Genomic DNA, 12,252 nt, shown 5'->3' with positions numbered 1-12,252 from the left:
GTGAACAATACTAGTGGTATTCACCTTGAAACACATGCAGTCCATTAATTTTTGTACTTGAACAATTGTTCTCCCCTGCAGCGGTTGGACGGTGCTTGGAAAACCCTTGACCGAGAACACCAAAGGTTACACGGAATCCGGCTTCCAGGGTCACTTGACCAAGGTGCAGGTCTGGGGCCGCGCTCTTCACGTTACGAACGAAATCCAGAAACAGGTACGCGATTGTCGCACAGAGCCCGTCCTGTACCAGGATCTAATCCTGACGTGGGCTGGATACGACGAGATCGTCGGCGGCGTAGAAAGGGTGGTTCCGTCTCACTGCGGACAGAGAGTGTGTCCGAACGGATACAGCGGTAACAAATGCAAGCAGCTTGAGGTGGACAAGGTTCCTCCAAAGGTTGAACATTGCCCTGGTGACCTGTGGGTTATCGCCAAGAACGGATCGGCGATAGTCACATGGGATGAGCCGCACTTCAGCGACAATGTTGGAGTTACAAAGATCCAGGAGAAGAGTGGTCACAGATCAGGTCAAACCCTCCTCTGGGGAACCTATGAGATTAGTTACATTGCTTACGACCAGGCAGCAAACTCCGCCACGTGTAATTTCAAGGTCTACGTTTTGTGTGAGTGTTACAAGACATCGTTTGCGAATATTTTTCATCTAGTGTGAGGTAACAAGTATACTTAACCAAATTATTGCTCTGTGATTTCCAGCTGAATTTTGCCCAGAGTTAGATGACCCTGTAGGCGGAAGCCAACAGTGCAAAGATTGGGGATCTGGTGGTCAGTTCAAGGTATGCGAAATATTCTGTAACGCTGGCCTTAGGTTCTCGCAGGAAGTTCCTTCCTTCTATACTTGCGGAGCCGAAGGATTTTGGCGACCAACGAATAACCCAACACTGCCGCTGATCTATCCAGCGTGTACAAGTGAGTAAAATTTGATCATTTACTGTTGATATTACTATTTTGCTTGCGCACTAAACGCGTTAATAACTTCTTTTTTATCTCTGCATTAGGTGCCACTCCGGCTCAACGAGTATTCAGGATAAAGATGAACTTCCCTACCTCTGTTCTCTGCAACGAAGCTGGTCAAGGTGTTCTCAAGCAGAAGGTCCGGAACGCCGTAAACTCCTTGAACAGGGATTGGAACTTCTGTTCTTACGCTTTCGAAGGTATTGATATTGCCCCGTTTATCTGTAATAATAAGATATTGCGATTAGTATTACACAATTACATAAAAATATGAACATTTTTCAGGAACTCGAGAGTGCAAGAATTTGAGCATCGATGTTCAATGCGATCACCGAGTACGCAGCACCAGGGATGCGAACGATGACGATGGCGGCACTTACATCATTTCAGCTGCCGTACCTGCTGAAACGTGAGTATTCAGAAATTTATAACGATTATAAAGACAAATTTAAATATCTCTGCAATACCTTACAGTTGATTATGTCACATTTTGATTGAAACTTTCTCTAATTATTTATTTTAATAATTACCTTGTTACTTGTACTGTTGGACATTCGTACCCTTTTTGTCTATCGCTATAGCTATATTCTTCACGCAAAATATCGTAGTCTTCTACAGTGGTTTTAAACCTATACTGTATTGTAATGAAAAAACAAGCATGACCAAATTACTCATTTTATAATGTAGAACGAGACAAGCGCGCCAAGGAAGCGATACATACGAAGTGGAGATTTCGTTCCCAGCAATAAAGTAAGAATTTCTCGCAAATCTCAGCACAGCCACCAAACATTCAACTTCATGCATTACATCGATAACAATAATATTATTTTACAATTGAACACTCTTAATGCCAATAATAATTTCTAATATCCGCCCATTTTTAATACCCACAGTCATTCGTCATATTCGATTAAAATTTCGGCAATGGGTAGCATATTATATATATATAGCGTTAAAATGCATGTTTTACGTTAACTTTCAGGTACCGGTGGGATGCATGAGCAGCAACTAATTATTACTAGAATAATGCATTGATATGTTATTTAACTCCTGACCCTACAACTGACTTTACTTAATTGATGTCTGCAATAGCAATCGATACAATATACAGATGCGATACCATATGCCATTTATTCGCGGATGACATTTTAATTTCAGTATTAGAATTTTAGAACCATGTTATAGAACAGAGTATGTTATGCATCTGTATATTATTTGATATAATCCAAATATTTAGAAAATGCATTTCCGCGTTTTCACGGACGATGCCATCACTGTAAATACTTGTAAATATATTGCAACAACAAACCGCTGAGATGTTCAGTAATGCATTGATCGCAAAAAAAAAAAATTGTCCAACACCTTTTGAACCATTCCAGCGATCCAGTGCAAAACACGAATTCGAACGAACGAGCGAACGTCCAAAATCTCCTGGAAAAATTGATATTGGAGGAAGATCAGTTCGATGTTCACGACATCCTTCCGAACACTGTGCCTGATCCAGCATCTTTGATACTTGAATCCGACTACGCCTGTCCGATCGGACAAGTAGTAATGGCACCTGACTGTGGTGAGTACCTGCTCGATCTTCCGTTCCCCTTTCCCAGGATAGATAATAAAAAGATAACACGTACTTTGGGCTTTTCCAGTACCATGTGCTGTTGGAACCTTCTACGACGAGACGACGAAGTCCTGCAAGCACTGTCCAATCGGAACGTACCAGAGTGAAGCAGGCCAACTGCGGTGCAGTTCATGCCCAGTGATCGCTGGAAGATCCAGTGTGACGATTGGACCCGGCGCTCGAAGTGCGGCCGACTGCAAGGAGCGATGTCCAGCCGGAAAGTACTACGACGATGGCGATGGTCTCTGTCGCAACTGCGGTCACGGGTTCTTCCAACCGAACGAGGGAAGCTTCTCCTGCCAGCTCTGCGGACTTGGCAAGACAACGCGAACCGCCGTTGCCGTGTCCAGAGAAGAGTGCCGCGACGAGTGCGGATCCGGTCAGCAGTTGGCCGTCGAAGGAAAGTGCGAACCATGTCCTCGGGGAACCTACAGAATGCAGGGAGTCCAAGCTGCCTGCCAGGCTTGCCCCCTCGGAAGGACGACTCCCAGCATGGGATCGGCGACCATCGAGGAGTGCTCGCTGCCGGTCTGCATCCCCGGAACGTATCTGAACGGAACCCTGAACGAGTGCATTCAGTGCAAGAAGGCCACTTACCAGTCGGAGACGCAGCAGACTTCCTGCATCCCCTGTCCACCAAATACCAGCACCAAGGGTCCGGGTGCTGTAAGTAGTACTATATGTTAAGAGATGATGATGCGATGATGGGATAGTTTTTGGGTATGTGTATATCAAGTTGACAAATTGATTGATTACGTTATGTCTACTTTTTAGACGAGCAAGGACGAGTGTACCAACCCTTGCGAAATAAACGGCGAAGAGATGCACTGCGATGCGAATGCCTACTGTCTCCTGATGTCGGAAACCAGCGACTTCAAGTGCGAGTGCAAGCCTGGGTACAACGGTACCGGTGAAGAGTGTACCGATGTCTGTAAGGGATACTGCGACAACGAGGGAACCTGCGTCAAGGACAGCAGAGGCCAGCCATCGTGCAGATGTATCGGAAGCTTCACTGGTAAACATTGCACGGAGAAGTCAGAATTCTTCTACATCGCCGGAGGAATCGCCGGTGGAGTTATACTGATCATCATCGTCGTACTCCTAGTATGGATGATCTGCGTAAGGTGAGAGACTAGAGTGAAATCAATCGACATGGGAATTGTATTATACCGGTTGATGGAATTCAACATACCTCAAAATTATCTTTTCGGTAATGTTTCTCCTTGCAGGTCGTCACGCAAGAAGGAACCAAAGAAGATGCTGACGCCTGCAACGGACCAGAATGGTTCTCAAGTGAACTTCTACTACGGTGCACCGACTCCGTACGCCGAATCAATCGCTCCTTCTCATCACAGCACTTATGCTCATTATTACGACGATGAAGAAGATGGCTGGGAGATGCCGAATTTCTACAACGAAACTTACATGAAGGGTATGACGATTGACTTATTGATGATATATGTTCATGATAGATCAACATGAAATCAACTTACCCCGCCCCCCCTTTTTTTTTGGACGTCAAATTTTCAGAGAGTCTGCACAACGGCGGTAAAATGAACAGTCTTGCAAGATCCAACGCAAGTATATATGGTACCAAGGATGATTTGTACGACAGACTGAAAAGACATGCCTACCCGGGAAAGAAAGGTACATAATAATATGGTTTAAACAAGTTGATGTTAAAATTTAAGTATACAGCAAGAATCTAAAATTCAAATGTTGAGCAATGCAGGTATATGATTTATGAATTATATTCATATACGTGCAATAAGAAACTGTTCTACTAATATGGAGTTTCTCTTACAGACAAAAGCGACAGTGACAGTGAAGGCCAGTGACTTTGAACGTTAAATGTTATGTAAGTTTTTTTTTTTTTTTTAAATTATAAGTTGTGTAAAAACAATTATGACGCAACTAGGTGAAAAACATGCTCAACAACGAACAATTATTGTAAAAGTATATCCGTTCAACATCATGTAGATTCTTTTACATATATTATACGTACATTTTCATTAGGACGATAAATTGTATTTATTTTTTACGAGGATCATTGTATTCGCTAGAAGTTTATCAAATTTTTCGCTTCTTTTATATTGTATATTTTTTCTTTGCCCTCTATTTTATATAAAAAAAAACATTCATTTATCGCGACAATGAATAGGATCATGCATTGTATAGGCTTCAAGAAATAATATGGAAGCATAAGATGAAAAGATATGTTTAAATTCGGATAAATGAGATACCTCATATTTTCGTTTTACAAATTTGATCAGTAAACTATGAGTGAATACAATTCAAGTCCCGGAGTAATGATTGCACGCGACAATCATTACTTTGGCACGTCTTTTTAATTTCTATTGGTATTTTCATTATCATTTTTTTTTTTAATTTATTTTTTTTTTCTTCTCTTGGCGAATACGTATCTATTATAATAATAGATATGTTTGTAATAGATTAGGCCATTGATTTTCTTTCTTCTATCTTTTACCAATTTGATAAATTCATAACGGGAAAACTAGGAAAGTAGAAATCTTGGAATTTCAAGATTGAATAAACCGAGAACTGAACATATCCATTACGCGAAGGGTTTTTTTTTCATTTAAAACTCATGTACATCAGAAACATGGTTACCGAAATTTGTAGCTTCATGTTTGCACAAACCGCATATTTTTTATCTATATATTTTTTATGTAAATATGAGGTCTGGACGAAAAAAATCATACTATATACTAAATACCATATTATTAACATGAACAAAAACTACACTTATAGATGTAATTTTTGTATTCAAAGAATACGAGTTATTGTGGCAATACACGTTTTTTTTTTCAATTTTTTTTTTCCTCAATCTTACCGACGGCTAATTTTAATATTACGTGCGAATGCGAGAGATATGTGTACAATATTAATACGTAAGTGGATTTATATTTTGTTATTATAAAATATGCATTTGTTTGTACAATACTTATATTATATGTATGTGTGACTTTAAACATATATAAACATATTATGTATGTATATAATATATATACACATATTATATATATATACACACATAAATATAAGAATTTAAACATCTACACGCCTATTTCTTTCGTTGAAAACCATGAAAAATTTGATATTCCTACCCCGCTATTATTTTTAAATAGCTATCGACAATATATATATATATATATATATATATATATTACAGTACGCGAATATTCGTATTACATACCGAATCAAAAGAATTCACCGATAATCGATATACGTTGGAGAAACGGTTGAGACTGGCACGACAATAGTTGGTAGTCAAATCGCATTGAGTCATTGATAGGATACATATTACTGTTTCTAATATTCTCCAACATTACATCCGGCTCGACTTTGCTTCTCTTTGAGAATTTCGGCTTATCGTAAGAGGTTTGCGTATTGTTTTCCTCTCCCGCCATCGATGGATACTCTCCATTTACGCCGGCGGGTGCTTCGAAAATGTCTATCGCATCGCTGTCGTCAGCTCTGTATATGGTGTTTGGCGGAGCGACGACTTCGATTTTGGGCAATTCAGATCTGGATATATTTTGGCTATAATTTTTTGCCTCGGGTAAGGCCTCGTTGTCCGCTTCCTCAGCTTCGATTTCTTCAGTCTTTATCGAAGGCGGCTCTTCCGGGTCAAGTTTGATCTGCGAGAGCTTGATCACTTCGACGGGATCGTTTTCGGCATCCCCCGATCCTTTCTCGGGCTCTATTCTCCCCTCGTTATTGGCCACGACGAACTTCTTCAGCATCGATTTCTTGCTAGGAAAAATACCCTCGATCTTTTTGCAGCAGTGAAGAGATCCGGGATCGATCGGATGCGCCTCCGTGTTGAAGACGTAGCCACCGGCGTCAATTACGCATTGACCAGATTTGGTCTTGATGACGGTACCTCGTTGTCCGTCATTGTGGATGAAATTATCAGGGTCGAAAAGCAGGTAAAGATACTTTGTCGTCTCGGCAAGAAAGAACGACTCCATTCTGTCCGCCTTTCTGTGATCCCTGACATCGTTTATGGTGGCGTATCCGCAGCTCGTTTTAGCGCTGTGCTGTAAACTCCTGAGAATATCCACCCCGACCTCGATTAAGTACGGATCTTTCGTTGCCCTGTAGAGATACATCACGGACTCGATCAGCTCCGGCCTCAGAGGATAGCCCTCGCGATTTGCCCCAGCGTCAGCCTGCGGTATGTTGTAAAACTCTGGCGTGAATCCAAACTGCTTCCACACCTGATGGTAGTTGTGGAGAGATTTCATGGCGCTGCTTATGTCGCCAAAGAAGCTCAAAACGCCGGGCCAGTAGGCCTCTAGGGACTGAAAAACAGGCAGAGTGACCTGGCCCTTTGACATTGAGACCCATAAATGCCAGTCCTCCTTTTTCATGTACTTCTCAATCGCCGCTTTGTGGTCGTTGAACATTGCGACGAGTAACGGATCCTGAAGGAGCAGCGCGCCTTTCGCCAAATACTCAAAGTATGAGTCGATTCCAGCCCCAATTCCCGAGTCCTGAGCCGTCCAATGCCCCGTCAACACGTCGATGTGGTTTCCGAGGAGCCCGATCTTTGATCTGCAAAGAAAAGAGAGTTTTCCTTGAAACAATCTTGAAACGATTTAAACTATAGCATTTGGGATGCGGTGAGAGACTTTTGGGTTTACACGTATATTGGACTGAAATTCATTTTTCCGTTGCTTAACTTCTTCGCACAACGTCTCAACGTTTCGATTAAAAATGACGAATGTACGTTATCGACGTTGCTGGATACGAAAAAGTTCTGTTTTATACAAGCGTGATCAGTAATTCGGTCGATAATTCATAAAACTAGTATTACCCCCGTACTCGTTGAACCGTTTCAAAAAAAATAACCCATGAATTAAAAAAATACAGACCTGTGATGATGCAGGGCCTTCATAGCGTTGAGGGCGACCTCCTCGTAGAGAGGATTCCCAGTCAGTCTCGATAGCGTTCCAAACTCAAGGATGAAGGTGCCGATACCGGCGGTGCAGGTGATGCTAGTTTCTCCGTCGGGAACACCGTGCTTCAGGTTTACAGTGCCATATGGCATTCCAGTCGGGGTATCAAAGGCAGGAATAATACGCTTCGCCACGTCTTCGGCAAGACGAAGCAGCGGACCCTTGCACGGCCATTCGTCGTCGAGGTCGAGTCCAGCCTTGTGAGAGAGAAGGTGAGCGCTGAGAAGACCGCCGACGACCCTGATGTTTGTCTCGAATACGGAGACGTTTATGTTTTCCTCGAAGTCCGAGCGAGAGCTCAAAATATCTACGACCCTCTTGAACTCCGTGTAGTTTCCCATAACGACCAGCGTGTCGAGCGCGTCTATCAGCGTCAGTGAGTAGCTGCCCCACGTGTCGAATCCGTCGCAGCTAAGCGAGCGAAGCTCGTCGTAAGGATAAGCGTACGTCAAGTAGCTCGAGTACGCGTGATTAAACATGGTCCGCACCTCTTCGCGGAGTGTCAGAAGGTCCGCTCGGGCATAGTTCCTCACTGCTTGACCCGTCCCAATGATAAATAAAGGGATGATCAGCAGCTGCGATGCGATGCGATGCATTTTCCATATGTTTCTAACCTCACAGTTTCCTCTTGTTGAAGGTTAGTTTTCAATCTTTTTCACCGTCTTAAATCGGTAATAACGAAACAGTTTTCTGGGTGAAAGACGGACCGTACTTCTCTTATCGCGCATTGTTTAGACCGCACACAGAGATGGATTTTTTCCCAGTTATTATCGCATTTTCGGTACGATCAGCTGCACTCTGACAGTCGCCTCACTGACAGACACCGCAGCACAGTTTGATCTAGCAGACGGAAATAGCAGACGACATTTCGCCAGGCGGACCGAAACTTGGCGATTAGTTCTAGTTCTTGCCGATAAATGGCAGCACTAATCGGGCATTTAAAATTCGCCCGAAAACGCGTTGGCAATTTTCGAATTTCTGCCACGCTGTTATTCGCGTTTTTCACGTGACATGGGGACGAGATTTAAGATTTCGGAAACTTTGTACCTGTTGAATGCACTAAACGAGCTGTATAAGGTAAATTTCAAGCAAAATATCATTTAAATTCGATCCGCGAGATAAAGATGCGCTTGAAAACAGACTACCTTACATTCGCATTTGTATATTTGTATGTTTTTCGAAATGAGCACGGTGCGTAATTCAATTTATTGCACAGAATTCACTCTCTCCTAAAAGTGAATTCTTTTTAAAACATTCTTAAAAAAAAACTTCGTAAAAATTTGATCACAAATTAAACTCACTGTTAGTAACGTTCTAATTAATTTTCGTACAATTTATTCGGGTATATTTTACTTTGACATAATTCTGTTCTTCTCTTTGCAGATCAGCTGAGGAGTCGCTGAATAAAAAGTTTGACAACCAACCTTCAAAATAATTTATTAAAAATGTTGAGTACTTGATATTTTTTTGGAATCATCAGTAATATATGGCATAATATTATGTAGTAACTATGCGTATAGTGTGAGCATGTGTGTTGGCTAGTGGCTGTTACGCGTATGAACATATACGTCTAATGATAATAATTGATTATTATCGGTCTTGTTATCATTACAGTTATAAGATCATTGCGGTTACTATTATTGTTATTATTATCATTATCATTATTATTCATTTCAAATACACATTATCATTTTACAATCGTCGCCGCGTATAGTGACTGTTACGCGCTATAATAACAATTACTATTATCATTAAACTAAAGTAATCATTCAATCATAGTTGCAAATATTATTGGCGTGTGTGCGCTTCTGTATAATATATTATATAATTATAGTAACTTCTACATTATCATATGTGTATGTCTGTCTGTCTGTCTGTCGCTATAAGTTTTTTTTTTTTCTTTTTATTGTCAGTATCTCCTGACCTCTCACATTGCGGGCCGCGATCCAGGTAAAGATTTTCATTATTCATCACGATGTGCTCCGTGCGCGAAAATTTTCTATGAAAGCAATATCTCAAGTGTCTACTTTTGCCATGGAAGTTAAAGGAAATACGCGAAAGGAGCCCGGCTGTTACGACGGTATTGGTCGACGAATATTTAATTGAAGGGATGCTGCTTTTTCATTTGCAAATAATAATAATAATTACTACACCTACTATTTCAGTGATCGAAGGACTAAATGATTGATTGCTATATTTGTTAAGAACTATTATAATGATCAGCGTGTATATATTTTATATATATATATATATAACTATATAAGTAACTTTTTTTAAACTCGCACATACCGTTTAATATAGAATTGATTTTAAAACTTATCATGTATTATATGTCACCTTATTGATTTACAATATTCAACAATTCTGACCGCCTCTGACTCGTAAAATTGTACATGGAAAACGTATAATAATCACCTAATAAAAGACTATTCATATCACCTCGTGATCCATATCTTTAAAAATTCAATTTCTCTCCTAGTTTTATTTTTTTTTTTTTCTTTTTTCACTTCTTACCTTTTTTTTCTAGCATCAAAACCTTAACGCGTCGATAGATATGGTTTATATATATATGTGTATATATATATATGTATACGTATATATATATTATATATATATATATTAGGGTGGGCCAAAAAAATCTACTATTTTTTTTTTCACTTTATACTCCGAAAACTTGGTTGGTAAAGACCTCAAAAAAATTCTCTCCAAGTATGAGCTCTTAATTTTAATAGGAAGGTCCTCCGCCTCGCAGTTTTCTATTTTTTTCTTATGGTGAGGAAGAAAAATACATATCTAATACAATTTTTTTGTATACCTCACTGTTCAGAAGTTATTGAAGGTTAAAGTTTGATCATTTTGAAAATTTGTACAAATTTTCCCGAAACTTATGAATTAAATTGGAATTGTTTGAATTATCAACAAAAAACTGTTATAAGAGACCATTATTGTAGAGCAGTAAATTTCCGACACAACCACGAGTTGCGCGTATTATAATGACTTCTTGTTGAAGAGTTATAAAATTCATAAAGAAAAAAAGGCACGTACCTTAAAATGATCAAACTTTAACCTTCAATAACTTCTGAACAGTGAGGTATACAAAAAAAATTGTATTAGATATGTATTTTTCTTCCTCGCCATAAGAAAAAAAAATAGAAAACTGCGAGGCGGAGGACCTTCCTATTAAAATTGAGAGCTCATACTTGGAGAGAATGTTTCTGAGGTCTCTACCAATCAAGTTTTCGGAGTATAAAGTGAAAAAAAAAAAAAAATAGTCGATTTTTTTGGCCCACCCTAATATATATACATCATACATTTTATTATTTATATGATCGTTACACTCGCTAGTTTTCTACGTATATCAACATATTGTTGAGTTATATCATTTTTCGCTATGTTTGAAGTTCTCACAAATGAATTTAATTACATATTTACAGTCAAGATAATTAACCGGACTTAACGTTCCACATATTTGTTATGTGTGAAGAGTCGATAACTAAAATTCGGAACGCTAGTGTCTTAGCGTAAATATCCGAAATATTTATTTAATAATACAATGCTTGTCGCAATCCTTTACCTGTCTTCCTTGCTCCTTCATTTTTATATTTATTTTTTTTTTTTTTTGCAAATTTTTTTTTATCAGTACAATTTTATACGAAGTTAGTTGAAAAAACTTACGCTGAGATTGGCAGTATATCGGAAAGCATCGATAAAATTTTGTCTCAATTTGCGTATCATACATATTACACGTATATTCACATCCTGAACAACAATGATTAATGCGGTTCGTCTTTACATTGAATTTTTTTGTATTTTATTTTATTTAATTTCTTTTCTCAAATTCCTCTAAAAGTCAATTCGCTAACACGTTTTTCGAAGAATAATTATATTAATTTAATCTATAACCCGTACGGTATATAATAAGACGCGGGTGAATTTCTCTATTTTCATTAGATTATTATAATCATCATAAATTTTCACAAAATTTCATCGAGTAGCGCACTGCGCGAATTGTGCATAATTTATTATTACGATTTTTTACAGCTCATCTACTTTTTTCAACGATATATTTGATATAATATTGCTGCGTTATATACCTACATGGAATCAGGTGGAACACATATTAAATATATCTATGCGTAATACAGCGTGTCAGTCGTTGAAAAAGGAAAGAAATATATACATATAAATAGAAAATCCTGTTTTCGTCACGCGGCGAATTATACCACAGGCATCGAATACGATAATTGCGTAAGAATTATCATATCGGAAAACGAATAAGGGAATATGGGACAACGATGGGATGTAACTTCGTATATTTTCATTTATTGTTATAAAAAAATATCTATTACGTATTGTCTCATATTCTCTTCTATGTATAACGACCGACTCACCGTTAATAAAATACGTCGTTGCGCGCGTAGGTAATTTTTATGTAAATGAAAAATTGAATACAGTTATTTATGTCTGGGATTTTGTTTTCTCTTAGCTTCGTAGACGAATCATTGAATTTAGGAGATAAGAAAGCAACTAAGAAGTTTAAAAAATTAATACCAGCTATTGATATAAAATGCGACGTGAAAATTTCTATCTGGGATTGCCAATTGACGAAAAATGAGAAATTAAATCCTGAAATTACGACAGTCTTGAAAACAATTCGCGACGTAATGATATCTG

General features: G+C 38.9%; 2 protein-coding genes across 3 annotated transcripts in view; one reads left to right on the top strand and one right to left on the bottom strand.

Moving 5' to 3' along the window:
* Nucleotides 1-5,512, top strand: part of uif (sushi, von Willebrand factor type A, EGF and pentraxin domain-containing protein uif) — a 36,852-nt gene extending 31,340 nt beyond the window's left edge. Inside the window, exons 27-37 of one of the 2 annotated variants that reach the window (XM_046624870.2) lie at nucleotides 82-623; nucleotides 715-927; nucleotides 1,017-1,172; nucleotides 1,258-1,381; nucleotides 1,660-1,722; nucleotides 2,352-2,542; nucleotides 2,622-3,259; nucleotides 3,368-3,717; nucleotides 3,823-4,025; nucleotides 4,124-4,240; nucleotides 4,400-5,512. In XM_046624870.2, the coding sequence (XP_046480826.1) occupies nucleotides 82-623; nucleotides 715-927; nucleotides 1,017-1,172; nucleotides 1,258-1,381; nucleotides 1,660-1,722; nucleotides 2,352-2,542; nucleotides 2,622-3,259; nucleotides 3,368-3,717; nucleotides 3,823-4,025; nucleotides 4,124-4,240; nucleotides 4,400-4,431 (2,629 nt within the window). In that variant the 3' untranslated portion in view covers nucleotides 4,432-5,512. The remainder of the gene's footprint in view (nucleotides 1-81; nucleotides 624-714; nucleotides 928-1,016; nucleotides 1,173-1,257; nucleotides 1,382-1,659; nucleotides 1,723-2,351; nucleotides 2,543-2,621; nucleotides 3,260-3,367; nucleotides 3,718-3,822; nucleotides 4,026-4,123; nucleotides 4,241-4,399) is intronic. The other variant, XM_046624871.2, reaches the window with a different exon arrangement.
* Edem1 (ER degradation-enhancing alpha-mannosidase-like protein 2) lies at nucleotides 5,367-8,423 on the bottom strand. Its single transcript, XM_046624876.2, has 2 exons — nucleotides 7,495-8,423; nucleotides 5,367-7,174 (listed from the first exon to the last, which is right to left on the bottom strand). Exons 1-2 carry the CDS (start codon nucleotides 8,172-8,174, stop codon nucleotides 5,815-5,817), a joined length of 2,040 nt encoding a protein of 679 aa, XP_046480832.1. The 5' UTR covers nucleotides 8,175-8,423; the 3' UTR covers nucleotides 5,367-5,814.
* Between the last annotated feature and the right edge of the window lie 3,829 nt (nucleotides 8,424-12,252).

This window comes from Neodiprion pinetum, chromosome 4 (assembly GCF_021155775.2).
Source record: "Neodiprion pinetum isolate iyNeoPine1 chromosome 4, iyNeoPine1.2, whole genome shotgun sequence".
In the NCBI taxonomy this organism is placed as follows: Eukaryota; Metazoa; Arthropoda; class Insecta; order Hymenoptera; family Diprionidae; genus Neodiprion; species Neodiprion pinetum.
Note: the sequence above shows the minus strand (reverse complement) of the source record. Positions and strands in the feature narration are given on the sequence as shown.